The sequence below is a fragment of the Oryctolagus cuniculus genome, chromosome X, assembly GCF_051225735.1.
Source record: "Oryctolagus cuniculus isolate XC-2025 breed Fujian yellow rabbit chromosome X, ASM5122573v1, whole genome shotgun sequence".
NCBI lineage: Eukaryota > Metazoa > Chordata > Mammalia > Lagomorpha > Leporidae > Oryctolagus > Oryctolagus cuniculus.
In genome coordinates, this window is record NC_142888.1 from 51,129,849 (window position 1) to 51,148,221 (window position 18,373).

General features: G+C 49.2%; 1 protein-coding gene and 1 pseudogene across 1 annotated transcript; one reads left to right on the forward strand and one right to left on the reverse strand.

Annotated features, from left to right (window-relative positions):
- Positions 1-2,197: 2,197 nt before the first annotated feature.
- LOC127484806 (MAP6 domain-containing protein 1 pseudogene) lies at positions 2,198-3,748 on the reverse strand (annotated as a pseudogene).
- A 4-nt stretch (positions 3,749-3,752) lies between these two features.
- Positions 3,753-8,081, forward strand: LOC103351866 (uncharacterized). The gene is made up of 7 exons (XM_008272782.4): positions 3,753-4,548; positions 6,000-6,156; positions 6,673-6,749; positions 7,015-7,045; positions 7,461-7,475; positions 7,640-7,681; positions 7,792-8,081. Exons 1-6 carry the CDS (start codon positions 3,859-3,861, stop codon positions 7,678-7,680), a joined length of 1,011 nt encoding a protein of 336 aa, XP_008271004.1. The 5' UTR covers positions 3,753-3,858; the 3' UTR covers position 7,681; positions 7,792-8,081.
- The last annotated feature ends 10,292 nt before the right edge of the window (positions 8,082-18,373 follow it).

Below are 18,373 nucleotides of genomic sequence, written 5' to 3' on the forward strand. Positions count from 1 at the left end.
CAACCGGGACAGAATCTGGCGCCCCGACCTGGACTAGAACCCGGTGTGCCGGCACTGCAAGGCGGAGGATTAGCCTAGTGAGCCGCGGCATTCATTCTTTTAGGGTCATTCACAGACATGTGTAGAGTGGTGGAGAGATGGCAGGTACTTAAATCAAGGACTGTTGTGATTCTTTGTTGTAGGTTAATGAGATCTAAGTAACGTGTGTTATAGGTTAATGAGATCTTTAGTGCTCAGCGTAGCGCCAGACACATAGGAAATGTGGTGCAACCTGCATTTCATGGGTTCTGGTACCCTCTCCAATGGCTGCTTCTCCCTTTGCCCCTAGTAGTAGGTTTTCGCACTGATTTCCTCATAGTCTTTGTCTCCTTTAGAATGGTTATTGTCTTTTTTTTTAAAAGGATTTATTTGTTGGGGCTGGTGCTGTGGTGTAGGAGGTTAAGCCTCTGTTCGAAGAGCTGGCATCACATATGGGTGCTGATTTGAGTCCCGGCTTCTCCTCTTCTGATCCAGCTCCCTGCTTACAGCCTAGGAAAGCAGTAGAAGATGGCCTAAATGCTCGGGCCCCTGCACCCACATGGGAGATCTGGTAGAAGCTCCTGGCTCCTGGCTTCTGATCGGCACAGCTCTGGCCTTTGTGGCCATTTGTGGAGTGAACCAGTGATGGAAGACCTCTCTCTTGCCTCTCCCTCTCTGTCTGTAACTCTGCCTCTCAAATAAATAAATCTTTTTTCTACCTTTTTGCATTTAGTAGAATCTGTGATCATTTCCCATAGATAGCCCTGCAGGCAGTCTCTTAAAAACACCTAACACGCACACCAGAACCCTTTTTGTGAGCTTCTGGGTCTGCTTTTTTTTTTTTTTAAAGATGTATTCATTTATTTATTTATTTGAAATGCAGAGTTACAGAGAGAGAGAGAGAGGTCTTCCATATGCTGGTTTACTCCCCAAATGGCCACAACAGCCAGAGCTGGGCTAGGCCAAAGCCAGGAGCCAGGAGCTTCTTCCAGGTCTCCCATGCGGGTGCAGGGGCCCAAGGACTTGGGCCATCTTCTACTGCTTTCCTAGGCCATAGCAGAGAGCTGGATCAGAAGTGGAGCAGCCGGGTCTCAAACCATATTGGGATGCTGGCACTGCAGGCGATGGCTTTTACCTGCTACACCACAGCACTGGCCCCCCCTGGGTCTGCTCTTATCAGAGCAGTTCCTACGTAGGAATGCCAGGGCTGTGCTACCAGAGCTAGCACCTGAGGGGAGGCTGCAGGCCAGCCCCAGCTCTCATCCTGCCCGGGTTCTGGAACCTGAGTGCCACCATTAGCAGGCTGGAGAGGAGGAAAGATCCAAGGGAAATCCTTCAGTTTTGCTTACTAAAAACTGTCCCAGGCTTCTTCCAGGCAGCCACCCTGGCTGGCGTTTACACAGACTGGGGATGGCTTCCTAGACAAGATGAGCTGCTCCCAGTCACCGTAGGGCAGACTCGAGGGTAAAAGTCCTTCGGGGAATGAAGCAAATGCCTCCTCCTTCCCCAGAATGCTCCCAGTCCCCAGCCTGAGTGAGGCAGTTCTTGTCATCTAGGTGCTGTCCCAGAATGCAGGGGTTGGCCTTTGAAACCTGCTGCACCCAGCGCCGGAGACGAGGGTCATCTTGGCCATAAGGAAGTGTCTGAAATCAAAGCCCTGGACCGATACCTGTTTCCTTTGAAAGCTTCTTCCTGTTACTCAGCATCACCAGGGTTCACAGGCAGGTGCTAAGACTTCTTTTAGCTTAAACGTGGGGTCACAAGTAGTCAGATGCAAAGTGAGCAGCTCAGACTCCCACAGGTTCTAAAATTAATAAAGCCAGCAGGCATCCCGGGAGACCTGCCAAGAGTGAGCCCTGCTGGGCGTCTCGCGGGCCTGTCCTGTCCTGTCCGGGGTCCTCAGCCACCCGGGCCAGCCCGGTTCATGGCTGAGCTGACCCTCAGGCTCCTCACATTTAAGCCCTGCAGGATGGCCCCGAGGCAGTTAAAAACACCTGCGAAGCCTTTCTCAGGCTTCTGGAGGAAGGAGAGGAAGTGCGACGCCAGGTGGTGTTGTGTCGTCTGCACCACTGGCTGTGCCGGGCACGCCCTTCTGTCTGACGGCAGAGGGCTGTGCCGAGGCCCGGTGGCCAGGGGTCCTGACCCCACTCCTGGCACCCTGCACTCCACCGCACAGTACTCACCCATTGAAAATCCAGGGAGCTGACACCTGGAAGATGGCCGAGGGGTTGGGAGTGAACTTCTTCCTCACCGCAGGGACCTGGAAGCTAGCCCCGGGGTCGCCATGCCACCACGGCGTGTGGTTTGTGATGTCTCTGGCTGGCTTTGCCTTGGTGGGTCTTGAGGGCTTCACTCCAATCCAAGTCTGGAATTCCCGTCTGTAGGACGTGGTGGCCGCTGCAGCCGTGTCTCCGTGGCTGATGGGCAGCACGTAGGTCCCCTGAGCGCCGGGCATGGAGGACTTGCCCCTGCGTGGCATCTTTGGGTCCCCGCGGGCACGGTCCACACGTTGAAATCCCGCTGTTACTGAGTGAGCAGCACCTCCCGGCAGGGGTCCTGGGCGCCTGCGGGGCGTAGCTCCTCTGCGCAGACGCGGCTCACTCTTGAGTAGCCTTGCAGGGTGTGGGGCACGGCCACACTGGTTCCAGCCGCGCGCCAGGCAGCACAGGCGGCTGATGCGGGACCACACCTTGCCGTCTGGGGCATGCGTCGTTCAGCTCTCCCTGCCGCACCTCCCCCGACAATAAATAAATCTTAAAAAAAAAATTTTTATTTGTTTATTTGAAAGGCAGATTAACACAGAGAGGGAGAGTCAGATCTTCTATCTACTGGTTCACCCTCCCCAAGTGGCTGCAAACAGCCAGGCTGAAGCCAGGAGCCTGGGACTCCATCTGGGTCTCCTACGTGGGTGGCTCAGGCCGGAGTACTTGGAGCCATCTTCTGCTGCTTTTCCAAGTGCATTAGCTGAATAGAAGGGGAGCAGCCGGCACTCCAACTGCTGTTCATATGGTATGAGATCTTTGCAGGCAGTGGCTTAACCTGCTATGCCACAGTGCACTGACCCATTAAGGTCTTGATTTGCAGCAAATCTGGCATGTGAAAATTGATTTTTAACACATATCTTCAGATACAGTGATGATAAACATCTTTTTTTAAATAAAAATGTTTATTTATTTAAAAGAGTTAGAGAGAGAGAGGGAGAGATCTTCCATAAGCAGGTTCTCTCCCCAGGTGGCCATAGTGGCCAGTGCTGGGCCAGGCCAAGCCAGGGGCCAGGAGTTTCATCTGAAGTTCTCCCTCGTGAGTGGCATGGGCCTAAGCACCTGGGCCATCGCCATGGCTTTTCCCAGGCCACTGCAAGGAGCTGGATCAGAAACTGAGCAACTGGGACACCAACCGGTGCCCATATGGGATGCTGGTGTTGCAGGCAGCGGCTTTAACCACTATGCCACAATGCCGGCCCCATGAATATCTCCTGTGGGATGTGATTGAGCATAGGACGTCCTGCATTTATAAATTAACTCGGACTGGAAGTAAGTCGGGGAAAGCGGTATGCTAGAGGTGGGCAAACTCGGGCCTGCTAAGCCACCGACCTGGCCTGGATGGGCGGCCCAAGACAGAGCACGGGGAGCTGACCAATGAGAAAGACACTGCACACCCTGGCGCGCACTGCAATCTCGCGTTGTTTGGGGAGGTCCTTCCACCCCCCTGACCCCCCGTGGTAACGCATGCGCTGAGACCTCGCTGTTCTGGGCGCATGCCCCCAGCAGGCCCTTTTCCGGCAGCGATTGTGAGCAAGTTGGTCGCGTCCGCTCCTCCGGGTCTGTCCAGACTTGCAACATGAGCTGCTACAGTAAGGCGTCTGGTTTTAGCGACGGTAATGGCTCCAGTAGTGAGGAGCAGGCCAGCCCTGGTAGCCCCGGAGCCCTGCAGGCTACTGGAATAGGCTTGGACCAGGGTGAGGGCGAGGGCGGAGGTGCGAGCTGGGAGGAGGGCGGGCCCTCAAGCCCGCAGGTTCTCAACCCGCAGCTGGAGTTCAAGTCTGGGTGCCAGTCTGAGTCCAAACTGGGAATGACACAGGCGGAAGCCGCAGCTCTCTGGGGCTGCAAGACTAAGCCACGGAAGCCCACCCCCGTGGGAGAGTGCTCTGCAAGTTCCGCATTCCAGTTTGCTGCGGCGTATGCAGCTGTTGTGCAAATGCTGACCGACCCCAGTGCCGGGGCCTTGCACAGATTCCTGAGTACAGGAAGTGGCGCCGCCGAAGAAGCGGCCGCCGTTTGTGCGCATGTCGAGGTAGACCCCAGCAGCCGAGGCATGCTGGGCCGGAGCAGTCTGGGATCACTGCAGGCTTGTGCCACCGCCTCTCGTGCTCTTGGGGAATTCCGGGTCCGGGGCCGCAGCAAGAGAAGAAGCGCCAGACGTCGCTTGAACATTGGCACCGATAGCCATTGCTGCTTCGGAGAAGGCATGGTGGGGCTGCCTCCTGACCCTGAGCCCTGCGATGAGCTCTGGAATGTGCAGCCCATGAGGGTGAGCATTCACTAGACACGAGGAGGCCAAGTCCAGGGCAGCAGCTCTGAGCAGCCAGCAGAGAGCCCCAGACACGGGACTTCCCCTTGGCAGGGAGAATTTCCCTCACCTTTCAGTCCCTCTCTCGACTCACTTGCACCATAGAGAGGCAGGCACTAGGAGAGTTGGGGCCCTCTTCCTGCAAAGTGTCGTGTCCAGGAAGGGGGGATAGAGCCCAGCCACCCAGGAGCTGCTGCTGGTGGTGCAGAGGACCTGCCCCAGGCCACTCGTAGGAGGAAGGCAGCCCAGGAGAAGGAATTCATAGTGATTGCCCGGGAAGTTGGCTTTGGGATAGCCTTAGCTCCATGGGGGCACAGCGAGCCAGCAGCTTGCCTTGTCACTTTCCCTCCAGTCTCTGGTATTTCACAGCTTGAGAAGCCCAGCACATCTTCCCTGCTCCTGTGGGGACTCAAACAGTGGAGGCAGGGAGGAAATCTGGGACAGGAGGAAGAGAGAGTCTCAGTCTACGGTCAGAGGAGATGGTCTTCCCAATAGCGATGCAGTTGCAAGGGTCTCCCCCCCATCTTCCTCTTATTCCTGCGTTGCCTTCTTTCTCCCCCTTCCCTAGCATACGCCTCTCTAGGCCTGTTCCCTCTGTCCCTTCCTCACAGTCATTGGGAGCCCTCAGGCACTAGGATGCCACATTGAGATCCTCAGGTTGGGGGCAAACGTTTAGAGGGCACCTGGTATGTGCCAGGCACTTTTTAATTATTTTTTTTGAAAGATCTATTTATTGTTTGAGAGGCAGAGAAAGAGAGAGAGAGGTCTTCCATCGGCTGATTCACCCCCCAGAGTGAATGCAGTGGCCGGAGCTGGGCCGATTTGAAGCCAGGAGCCAGAAGGAGCTTCTTCAGGGTCTCCTTCATGGGTGCAGGGGCACAAGGACTTGGACCATCTTCCACTGCTTTTCCATGCACACCAGCAGGGAGCTGGATCAGAAGATGAACAGCTGGGACTTGAACCAGCACCCATATGGGATACCTGTACTGTAGGCAGCGGGTTTACTCCCTGTGCCACAGCGCCAGCCCCAAGGCACTGTTCTTGACACGCACATTTCCTGCCTTCCCTCCGGAGAGGGGCTGGAATGGACAGCAGGGCTGGCAGCTGATTTAGAATAGGTCTGGTGATCAGCATGCAGATTGGGCTGCCAAGCTTCTGTGTTTACTTTTCCCAGCCTCCTGATTCCTCCCTCCTATCTGCTCCCCAAGCCTGTCTGGTAGGGGCCCTGCAATTCTCAGGAACCCCACTCTTCTCCCTGGTTTAGTTCTTCCTCCTGGCCTGAGGGAGAAAGAGCTGATGTGATGAGCCTCCAGTTCCCCTCCCCAGTCGTGACCTCACCTTACCCTGGCCCCTACACACACAGTCCACGCTGAGACTCCCACCCTGGCCCAGCTCTGAAATTTGTGTTTTAGGTTCCAGCACAGAGATCAGGGATGCCTTGCTGTTGCATGCATCATGGAGAATTCAAAAGTCTATACTTCAATACCGAAAACTCACAAGTTCCAGAAAATTCACAGCCTTTGAGTCTGAGCCAGGGAGGTGTCACACCTAGAGGCGCTGCACACTGGGGTGAGTCCAGTGGGTTTGATTTGAGTGGAGGGGAGAGGGGTCAAGGAGGGAAACCTCTGGATATTGTCACTTTTGGGGACTCAGCTTCGCTCCCAGGATTCCCTGCCTGCCCAGGCAGCTTGCTCACAGGAAATGGGGTGTCAGCAGGTCTGGCCTTAGGTGACATCATCCTGTGAGTGTTGGCTCATGAGGTGGCGGTTGTTTGTGGCAGTGCCCCAAGCTCCAAAAACAAAGGCAGGTGATCAGTGGAACTGAGCTTTTGCTGTTAAGTCCTGCACAGCCAGGTGGCTCCTCCCTGCAGCTCTCTTATCGTGCGACACAGATTCCAGTCCCTGGCGCCACAGTCAGTGAGGGGTCAGGAAGGCAGGCTCAGAGAGAGGGTTGGAGCCCCTGGGCAGAACAGGGGTAACTTAGGGCCAGCAGAGGATGAGACCTCCTCTTGTGGGACCCCAGCAGGCTCTTTCCACCTCATTCCCAGGCTGGGCAGCTGGATTTTGTGTTCTTTTTGTGTTTCAGGTGCCCCGGAACCACCTGTTCATCCTCAGACACCAGATATGAAGAAATTGCCACCTGGAATGCAAAGGTGTCTTCAGGTAATACCGCCTCTGGCTCGCAGTTACATGGGCCCAAAGTAGCTGGTGGGATCCATGTGCAGGTCAGACTGACCCCATGTCCCCTGCTCATCATTTTACACCTGATGCAGACAGGATACCTCCTTTGCAATTAGCATGCCAAGCCAATGTGGCCACTGGGCTGTGGGAGGGTCCAGGTGTAAGGGCCAGGGATGTGGATGGGGCGGGGGGAAGTCCATAATACACTCATCGTTTCTCTCTGTTGGGCTGCTATATTTTGCTGCAGAAGGAAGTAGACGACCTTAGAGAGCAACCAGGTATGGTACATGCTGGGCTGGGCTGGGCTGGGACTGGGGCTGAGGCAGAAGAAGGAATCTTCATGCTGGTGGCAGGGCGTGGGGTGAGGGTGGGTTGCAGGTGTGGGCGGCATCAGTGGGACCCTCATTCCTGTGAGGAGGAGAACCAACAAAACCTGGCCCGGGAGCATTGTGTGCATTCACAGTTGGGGTGTGCACAAGGGGAAATGCGTCGTCTAAGCTGCATGTGCGCTTTGCTAAAGAGTCCCAGAGATCTCCTTCATTTAGAGCTACCTGCATGTGTTTTCGCTGGAAGTGCTGCTTGCTGTGGCTTGTGTGGTTTCTCTTGTCCGATTTATTTGCCTTTTGACATGTTCTGAATGGTTCTCATTGACCCAACGTTTGAGAATGACTGGTCCACTTTGTTCCTGTTTAGAAGACATTTCCACATGTAACTCAGGTGATGGGTGGGTGGTGTGTCCCAGGGCTGTTTGGAGGGGGCTGCAGGGGTTGCAGGGGGCAGGGCTAGGTGATCCCTTCCCCCCTCCCTGGGGGACACAGGTCCAGATGTCTATAGGCCTATTTCTGGAGTGCCTTGTTGTGTCTTTGTTTCAGCGGAGTTGGAATCCCTCACTGAGAAGTTCCAGAGGCTGTGAAGTGAGTGTTACACACAGCATGCCCCTTGCCACAATCCTGGCAGTTCAGGAGGGATGCAGGCTGGCCCTGGCTTGAACGTGACCTTGCTCTGACTCTGCCCTCTTTCACAGGTTGAACTCAGCATCTTCTATTAGACAAGTAGCTACTACCTGTGGAGCCCAGGAGCTATGGCCCAGGCGTTTCCCTCCAGTTCCTCTTCAGCCAGAGCCTCCTGTCTGCCCAAACACTTGTCTCCTTCCCTACCCCAGTTCACAGCAGTTTCAAGTTAGAGTAGCTTTCATGTTCCGTGCTCTGCTGTCTCTGGGCGAGGGCGGTTGAAGAACTGCTCCGTGTCAGAGCATGTTAGGAACAGTTCCTCTGTTTAGGTTGTGCTACAATAAACACATGTTTGAATGGCAGTTTCCAGCAACTTTGTGTAGTGTTCTAGTGTTGACTTCATCTTCCCGTTTGCCCAGCAAGACCCTACTTTTTGACTTCTGATCTCCCTCCGTTGGCACCGTGCACAGGGACAACTCACCCAGAAGCTGCATGTCATCCCCAGTTCCTCCGCTGCCCGACCTTTAGACATCAGTGACCACATGCTGACCATTCTCCTTCTGTAGTTTCAGTGGGAGGGTGGAGGCCGGAGTCACATCCTGGTGTGTGGTGGAGGGAGTGGGAGGTGCAGTACGTAGGAGAAAAGAGCAGGTTCATCTTGGTGCAAGTGGAGGATATGGGTCTTCTGGTGCCTGTGGGTCATCCTGGGGACCTGCCCTCTGGCAGCTGGAGTGGATGGGCTCATGATCTAAGTGCCCTCATCATTGACATGCTAGCCAGCCAGCTGCTTCTATGCCGATGGTCCTCATGCCTCTTATTTGGAAATGGCCAGTTTGTTTCCAAAGAAAGTGAATGATGGGTCTGAATGTTCTGGATGGCTCCTTGAAATGTCACTTGACCAAGAAATGGGAACCACCAAGGAGAGCCTGTTCCTAACAGGCCACTGGATGTCATGCTGGGTTTGCCCATTACTCATCCAAAGAGCAAGGGGAAAGGAAACAACAGGAAAAACTCACCTCAACATACAAGCCCTTGTAAAGGTGTTACTTACAGCAGAAGCAGAAAAAGATTGATTTCATCTTGGGGTCAGGGCCATCCCAGAGAGAGAGGCCCTGGACTGCTTTCCTCCTTTTCTGTTTTCCTTTTTCCAGCCGAGACAGATTACAAGGTCCTGGGTTCAGGGCCCTGAAAGCCTAGTATACAAAGAAAAAACAAAAGGATAGAACACAAAACTGCTGTTTTACGGGGCTGCAGGGCCAAAAGGAAACAAGGAAAGAACATGAGGTACAGAGCAAATGCCAGTTCTAGCAATCACAATGCTCACCCTGCCCTAGATGTTTTATTGATGGTGAACAGTCTCTGGATAAGGGTGCAGGACCAAGAGGTAGTTAAGTAAGCTCTCTATCCATAGACAGTACTGTTTTGACCTTTAAGTTTGAGGGTTTACTGATTTTAGCAGCTGTCATTTCCTTGACAAAGAAATTGATGGATTTTTGGTGGATTTTCAGTTTGATGTAATCTTATCACGATACAAACATTTTTATGAAACTAGAGCTCAAGAGAGTTAATTCACACGTCCCTGCATGTAAATTAGGTCCTTATTTTATCTTCAGACTTTGCAAAAATATATAGTTACATTTACTTTTTAAATATTTTTAATTTTTAGATTTTAACATATTCAATGTGCTTTGGAGGTACAATTCTAAGAGCATAATGATATTCCCTTCTTCCCTCCCTCCCTCCCTCCATCCCTCCCTCCCCCTCTCTCCCTCCCATCCTCCTTCCTTCTCCCTTTCTTTTTTAAGTTTTTGAGACAACAATTTAAATTTACATTCCAGTAAAAAGGCTTAATACTTAAATTTGCTAATGTTCTGTTTCTGATTTTTGCTTTGTCTATGTACTTTACCTCTGATTTTCCTCTCTCAAACTGTCTTTGTCTGGATTTGGTATGCAGATGGTTCAAACCTCAGAGAATGAGTTGATGACAGTCCTTTTAAATTTTCTGCAAGAATCACTTTTTTCTTGAAAAGAAATATACATGGTCAACTTTAGTTATCTGTTTATAAAAATACTTACACCAATCAGGCCTGTAACCTATGAAAAGTCATTCCTTATTTACAATGTGAAATACATGGGGCTGGCATTTTGGCATAGTGGGTAAAGCCACTGTGATGCTGGCATCCCATATGGGCACCAGTTCATGTCCTGGCTGTTCAGTTTGCAATCCAGTTCTCTGCTAATGGCCCAGGAAATGCAGCAGAAGATGGCCCAAGTGTTTGGGCCCCTACCACCCATGTGGAAGACCTGGCTTTGGCCTGGCTCAGTCCTGGCTGATGTGGCCATTTGAGGAAGGAACCAGCAGACGAAAGATCTCTCTCTTACTTTATATCTCTCTCCCTTTTTCTCTATAGCTCTGACATTCGAATAAATTTTAGAAATGCAAAGTGAAATATATGCAAATACAAAAGCAGACTGAATTATTAAACAAGAAAACATGTTCAATGTGAACATACACATGAGAAACAACCAGATAAATCCAACTTAAGGGGATTCCTGCAAAACAGCTGCATAGGATCTTCAAAAATTTCATGTCATTCAGCAGAAAAAAAGGGAAACAGTGCTAGTCCAAGATCTTGGCATTTAAATGGAATGCATGATCTCTGATTGGAAAGAGGATTTTTTGAAAGCATCTCTGACAGCATCTTGGAACAATTAGAAAATGCAGGAGCCAGTGCTGTGGCACAGTAGGTTAGCCTATGCCTGTTGCACTGGCATCCCATATGAGCACCAGTTCTAGTCCTGGCTGCTCCTCTTCTGATCCAGCTCTCTGCTATGGACTGGGAAAGCAGTAGAAGATGGCCCAGGTGCTTGGGCCCCTGCACCCGCGTGGGAGACCCGGAAGAAGCTCCTGGCTCCTGGCTTCGATTTGGTGCAGCTCCAGCCATTGAGGCCATTTGGGGAGTGAACCAGTGGATGGAAGACCCCTCTCTCTGTTTCTCCCTCTCTCTCTAACTCTACCTCTCAATAATAAAATCTTTAAAAAAAGAAAATTCTTCCCAGGATCAAGTAATAGACAACTGTGTTGTACCAATCTTTCATGTTATTGTGCTTTTAAAGACTTCTTTATTTATTTATAAGGCAAAGTGACAGGGACAGATACAGAGAGATTGTCTATTTGCTGGGTCACTCCCTCAACTGCCTCCAATCTCCAGGGCTGCACCAGGAGGAATTGTGGTGCAAGGAGCCAGGTGCATGATGGTGGTGAGTGCCCCCCATGATAATTTTATTATAATGACATTATAAGAACCTAAGTGACGTTGGGGGACATATCCTGCAGCCATGTTGGATATTTCCAGCCAGCTAGTGCTGTTTCCAAGTTCACCACATTGTGGAACTTGGAAACAAGTTTCATGCTACATGGAAGGGGGGTTGGCTTCCTTGTCTGGATTTGATATGCAGATGATTCAAACATCAGAGAATGAGGTGATGAGAGTCCCTTCTTTTTAATTTTCTGCAGGGATTACTTTTTTTAAAAAAGAAAAATACACAGTAAACTTAAGTATTTATAAAAATACAAGAATCAGGCCTGTGACCTGTAAAAAGGAATTATTTGCAAAGAGAAATATATGAAAATACAGAAACAGACCCAGTTATCAAGTAGAAAACTTTTAGTAGTTCTCATTAAATGCAGTTAGTTTTCCTGATGATGAATCTATTATCAGTGTCACGTATAGCACAGGAAGAGCTGTCTAGAGGTGATCAACCTCACTATCTCTCTCCACATATATTAGGAGAACTGAACGCTGAAAAAGAAGAGCTGAGCCTGTCAAATTGTTTTCCATTTGCTTTATAAACTCTGGCACTGGAAGGAAATAAGAGGATGATGTAGTCAGCAGAGTGCTTGTATCATCATGTCCAAAGTTAAAATCTTGCCATGATATAATAATGTTGTGGAACCTTCCCAGGAATTTTAGGCAATTGACCTTGTTGCACATCCCAAATCTAGAAAGAAACAAGAGGTCATTGAAACGACTGGGCATGATGCATTTGTGATGTTGAGTCAATAGCACCATTATAAGCCAGAAGTGAATCAAAGCCATAGATATAGTTACAAAACCCCTCCAGGTACATGTGCTGGAAGCTTGGTTCTCAGGGACCAGTGTGGAGATAGATGCTGCAGTCTTTAAGAAGCAGGCTAGCATTGTGGTGTAGTGCATAAAGCTGCCACCTGTGACTCTGGTATCCCATATAGGCACAGGTTCATGTTCTGGCTGCTGCACTTCAGATCCAGCTCCTGGCTAATGGCCTTGGGAAAGCAACAGAAAATAGCCCCAGTGTTTTGGGTCCCTACCACCCATGTGGGAGACCCAAATGAAGCTCTTGACTTTGGCCTGGCCTACTTCTGACTATTGCGGCCATCTGGTGAGTGAACCAGCAGATGGAAGATTTCTCTCTCTCTGTTTCTCCCCCCCCTCTGTAAATCTTACTTTTAAAATAAATAAATAAATCTTTAGAAATAATGAATGAATCCTGGACTTGACGAGTGGGTTGAGTTTCACAGGAGCGGATTAGCTCCTGTTAGAGTCAGTTGTTTCTTTTTTTAATTGACGCCCTTTTATTTATTTTTAACTCTTTTTTAATGTAAAGAAAATAGATTTCATGTAGTTCATGTAATTATAAGAATATAATGAAGCTTCCCTGTCTCCCCTTCCTTCCTTTCTTTCTTTTTTAAATTTGGTGATAAGATACTGTTAATTGTCTTCATACTCAAAGGCTTAATACCCCACTGAATAAAAGTGTTCAACAAGTGAAAAAGTAAAAAAGGCCACTGTTCATCAGGAATATAGACAAGGGCTATAAGCCATAATCAAATCCCAAGATGTCAATTTCACTAATATGCATTAAATTGTTTTATACTCTGTATTAGCTACCACAAATCATAGAAAACATGTGATATTTATCTTTTTGGGTCTGATTTAATTAAATAAGCATAATGATCTCCAGTTGCATCCATTTTGTTGCAAAGGTCAGGATTTCATTCTCTTTTTTTCTTTATCCAGTCATCAGTTGGTAGACATCAAGGTTGATTCCATATATTAACCATTGTGAATTGAACTGTTATAAACATGAGGGTACAGGTAGCTCTTTCATAGGCTGATTTAATTTCCTTTGGGTAAATTCCCAGGAGTGGGACAGCTGGGTCATATAGTAGGTATATTTTCAGATTTCTGAGGAACCTCCATAATGTCATTCCCACCAACAGGAGATTAGGGTACATTTTCTCCCACATTCCTGCCAACATTTTTTTTTTTTTTTGATAATAGCCATTCTAACTAGGGTAAGGTGATATCTACTGTGGTCCATTTGTATTTCATCCTTTGAAAAATGCCTGTTTATGTCTTTGCCCATTCCTTAACTGGATTATTTATTTTGTTATTGTTGAATTTCTTGAGCTTCTTATATATTCTGGATATTAATCTTTTATCAGATGCATAGTTTGCAAATATTTACTTCCATTGTGTCAGCTGCCTCTTCACTTTGTTGATGGCTTTCTTTGAAGTACAAAAGCTTCTCAATTTTATGTAATCCCATTTGTCTATTTTTGCTCTTATTGCCTTTGCTTCTGAGGTCTTATCCAAGAAGTCTTTGCCTATGTCCATGTCTTGCAGCATTTCCCCTATGTTTTCCTCTAGTAATTTGATGGTTTCAGGTCTTAGGTTTAGATACTTGATCCACTGTATGTTGATTTTTGGATAGGGTGTAAAGTAAGGGGCCTTATTTCATACTTCTGCGCATGGAGATCAGTTTTCCCAGCACCATTTGTTACAGAGACTGTCCTGCCTCCAAGGAGTAATTTTTGTTTGTTTATGAAAGATTAGCTGTTTAAAGATGTGTAGGTTAATTCTGGGGTTTCTATTTTTCTCTGTTGGTCTATATATCTGTTTTTGTGCCGGTTCCAGACTGTTTTGATTATAACAATACTGTAGAAAATCTTGGAATCTGGTATTGTGATATCACTGTTGTTTTTTTTTTTTTTTATTGTTGAAGATTACTTTGGCTATTGGGGTTCTCTTGTGTTTCCATATGAATTTTTGGATCACTTTTTTCTAGATCTGGGAAGAATGTCCTTGATATTTTGATGGGCATCATACTGAATCTATAAATTGCTTCGGATACTAGGACATTCTGATGATAACAATTCTTCCAAACCATGAATAGGAAAAAAAAATCTACTCAAAATGGATTAAAGACCTAAATTTACAACCCAATACCATAAAATTATTATAGAACATTGCAGGGCCGGCACTGTGGCATAGCGGGTAAAGCCACCACCTGCAGTACTGGCATCCCATATGGGTGCTGGTTCAAGTCCCGGCTGCTCCACTTCCCATCCAGCTCCCTGCTGTGGCCTGGGAAAGCAGTAGAAGATGGCCCAAGTCCTTGGGCCCCTGCACCCATGTGGGAGACCCAGAAGAAGCTCCTGGCATGTATTGTTATAATCAAAACAGTCTGGCATTTGTGGAAATACTTGCTGGTTTTTTCCTCTGATGGCTTTTATCTTTGAGCTATGCCTCTATGGCTTAGTGGAATGTCTGCTTTTTTCAGTGAATACCCAGAGGTGCATTTTAAGTGTGGCCAGGGAGCTCTGGTCAGTGCTCCAGTGTGGGGCTATTATCTAGGGTGACACCCAAGATTGGTGTGGTAGATCTCCTTTCTTTTTTTTATTATCAGAAAGGATGATTTGATCACCTCTGTTGGCTTGATCACACCCTCCTCTCCTCTCTTCCAAGGTGATCAGTCCCCAGGTGCAATACTCATCTATGCTGCTGTAAGAACCACGTAATGGAGCTGTGGAGTCCTCAGAGTGAGCGTGGGTCCCATTGCAATGACCCACCCTAAGTAATAAGGGAGCTATCAGCAGGTGAAGCAGCTTGCAGTGATTGCCCAGAGACCTAGCTACACCCTGCACCCTCTTGTGCAGTCAGAGTTCCCACAGTCTTAGCACACAAGGCTTCCACATTCACAGAGTGCAGAGGATCCGTTCTGCCCCATTAAAGTGTCCTGTCCACAGAGGGGCAGAGATGTTCCTAGAGCCTGTGGGTGCGCTGCCTTGGTGGTTTGATCCCCCATGCCTGGGATATGTTGAGGTGCTTTGGGCATGTTACAGTCTTTTTTTTTTGACAGGCAGAGTGGACAGCGAGAGAGAGAGACAGAGTGAAAGGTCTTCCTTTGCCGTTGGTTCACCCCCCAACGGCTGCCACGGCTGGCGCACTGCGGCCGGCACACTGCGCTGATCCGAAGGCAGGAGCCAGGTGCTTCTCCTGGTCTCCCATGGGGTGCAGGGCCCAAGCACTTGGATCCTCCACTGCACTCCCGGGCCACAGCAGAGACCAGTCCCCGACCAGGACTAGAACCCGGTGTGCTGGCGCCGCAAGGCAGAGGATTAGCCTACTGAGCCGCGGCGCCGGCCAATGTTACAGTCTAACATGTGTGTCCTGTCCCCTGTCAATCCTCCCAGCCAGACTCCAAGTCAATGGGGAACATAGATTTTTCCATCTCGTAAAAATCCCTGGATTAAATGCATACACAAGAGCCACGGGTCACTGCCCCTTCTCGTTTCATGGTGGTGCTTTATCACTGCCAGTTGCTGGGTGCACAGACCCAAGCCACTGCCACAGCTACTTGGTGTCTGTCTCATCTCGGTCAGTTGCTGAGTGTACACACAAAAGCTGGCACAGCTGTTATGTATGTCCAAATTGGTGTATGTCCTCTCTCAGTTGATTCCCAGATGCTGTTGTGAGGGGGTTGGGGATAGAGAAACATGCCCCTTTTTTTCTGCTCCACTAGCAGGTATCTTTTCCCTCACATGGCTCCAGGCCAGACTCATGCCATGTTCTCCTCCCAGCTATATAACCAATGGCATGGGCTGCTGCAGTCTGATCTCATCTCACTCTTCAAAGCTGGTGTTCTCCCAGGCTCTCGGCTGCTGGAGGCCTGTGTTGTGCTCATGCTCATGCTGTGCTTCTGTGCCCACCATGTATATTCATGGGACCTTTTCCTTCCAGAGAACTTCCATTGCAATTTTCTAACTCTCCCCTGAGAATGCACTCCCTCCACTTTAAAAAAAATACTATCTTCTGCTAGCCTAAAGAAGTATGCTCTCTTCCTGTTCTGCCATCTTGAAAACACAGCTGCATCCTCTGGGTCTTCCCATGTGGGTGGAGGGCCCGAGGACTTGGGCCATCTTCTACTGCTTTCCCAGGCCATAGCAGAGAGCTAGATCAGAAGTGGAGCAGCCGGGTTTTGAACCAGTGCCCATATGGGATGCTGGCACTGCAGGTGGTGGCTTCACCCGCTATGCTACAGTGCCAACCTCTTCACATTCTAATGTTTAAGTGTTTTGTATTCCTTTGGAGGGGGTCATGTTGTCTTCCTTATTCTTTTTTCTTCAATGTCTGTGTTTATTTCTAGGCATTTGTGGAGATATTGTTTTTTTTCTTCTGATGGATTTTATCTTTGAACTATTCCTCTGTGGTTTAGTGGAGTGTCTTCAATTTCAGTGAATACCAAGAGGTGTGTACTGGGTGTGGCCAGGGAGCTCTGGTAAGTGCTCCAGGGTGTGGCGAGTATCCAGGGTAATACCCAAGATGGGTGTTGTAGATCTCCACTCTTTAAGAGAGAGGGGGTTTCTGATCACCTCCGTTGGCACAATCACACCCTCACCTCCTCTCTTACAAGGTGATCAATTCCCTGGGTGTTAGCCCTCAGTGGGTGCAACACTCATCTGTGCTTCTGCATGAACTGCACAAAGCATCTGAGAAGTCCTCTGAGTCAGCATGGATCCTGCTACAATGACCACCCCAGGCAATCAGGGAGCTCTGTCCTGAGAAGCCACACATAGTCATTATCCAGAGACCCAGCTACATCCTGACCACTCTCATGCAAAGAGTTCCCACAGTCTTAACACACAATGCTCCCACAGTCACGGGGTGCAGAAGATCCACTCTACTTCACTAGCCTGTCCCACCCATGAAGAGGCTGTGACATTCCCAGAACCAGTTGCCTGTGGGTGCTCTGCCTAGGTGCTTTGAGCCCTGGATGATGTGATATGTTGAGAGACTGGGGCAGGTCACAGTGCTACATGGCTATCCTGTCAATCCTCCCAGCCAGACCCAAATCAGTGGAGAATGCGGATTGCTCCCTTTGCTTGAATCTCTGGATCACAAGTGTGCACAAGCACCTCCAGCCAAATGTTGCCTTCTCCCCACCAGATTCCAGATGTGCACACCCAAGCTGGTGCCTGCAGTACTGCCGACTGGATGGTGTCTTATCCCAGCCAGTTGCTGAGCGCACACAAGAGCTTCTGCAGCTGCTGCTTATGCATCCAAAATGGTGCCCACCCTCAACCAGTTGCTGGGGGGATGGGATGAGAGAAACGTGCCCTTTTCCCCCACTGGGTCAGTGGGTACTCCATCCCCCTTAGAGCTCCAGGCCAGACTCAAGCCAGGCTCTCTCTCTAGCTATGTCACCAGTGGAACAAGCTGCTTCAGTCTTGTCTCATCTCACTTTCTGAGATTTCCTGGCTCTCCACTTCTGGTATGATTGTGCTGTGCATCTGCACCTTCCACACCAATCCATGGAATTCCTTCTCCTTCCATAGAATTTCTTTTTTTTTTTTTTTTTTTTGACAGGCAGAGTTAGACAGTGAGAGAGAGAAAGGTCTTCCTTTTTCCATTGGTTCACCCCCAAGTGACTGCTATGGCTGGCGTGCTGTGGCAGGCGTGCCACGCCAATCCGAACCCAGGAGCCAGGTACTTCCTCCTGGTCTCCCATGTGATTGCAAGGCCCAAGGACCTGGGCCATCCTACACTGCACTCTCGGGCCACAGCAGAGAGCTGGATTGGAAGAGGAGCAACAGGGACAGAATTCGGCGCCCCAACTGGGACTAGAACCTGGTGTACCAGCGCCGCAGGTGGAGGATTAGTCTAGTGAGCTGTGGTGCCGGCCCATAGAATTCCCACTATGGTTTTCTCATTAACTCTCCCCTAAGAATGTACTTCCTCCATTTTTTTTCTTACTAATTACTCCAATTTATTATTATTATTATTTAAGATTTATTTTATTTATTTGAAAGGCAGAGTTACAGAGAGAAGGAGAGGTCTTCCATCCACTGGTTCACTCCCCAATTGGCCACAATGGCCGGAGCTGCACTGATTTGAAGTCAGGAGCCAGGAACTTCTTCCGGGGCTCCCACATGGGTGCAGGGGCCCAAGCTGTATGGGAAGAGGAGCAGCTGGGACTAGAACCGGCACCCATATGGGATGCTGGCACTTCAGGCCAGGGCCTTAACCCATTGCACCACAGCGCCTGCCTCTATTTACTCCTATGTTAGAACAGTACACCCTTCCTTATTCCACCATCTTGGAATCTTCCATGGTTCACCTTGGTTCAAAATACATCTTCAGGAATTTGCCCATTTCTTCCAAGTTATGATATTGTTGCCATATAATAGCTCTTAGTAACTTTTTTATAAATATTATTTATTTATTTGAAAGTCAGAATTACACAGAGAGAATGAGAGGCAGAGAGAGAAAGAGAGAGAGAGAAGAGAGAGAGAGATAGAGAGATCTTCCATCTGCTGGTTTACTCCCTAGT

Bases quoted from the DNA above. Each gene is read 5' to 3' on its own strand.
- LOC103351866 (XM_008272782.4), top strand. From the start codon at position 3,859: ATGAGCTGCTACAGTAAGGCGTCTGGTTTTAGCGACGGTAATGGCTCC. The intron at 4,549-5,999 runs GTGAGCATTCAC...TTTGTGTTTTAG, and splicing joins GGAATGTGCAGCCCATGAGG to GTTCCAGCACAGAGATCAGG. The intron at 6,750-7,014 runs GTAATACCGCCT...ATTTTGCTGCAG, and splicing joins GAATGCAAAGGTGTCTTCAG to AAGGAAGTAGACGACCTTAG.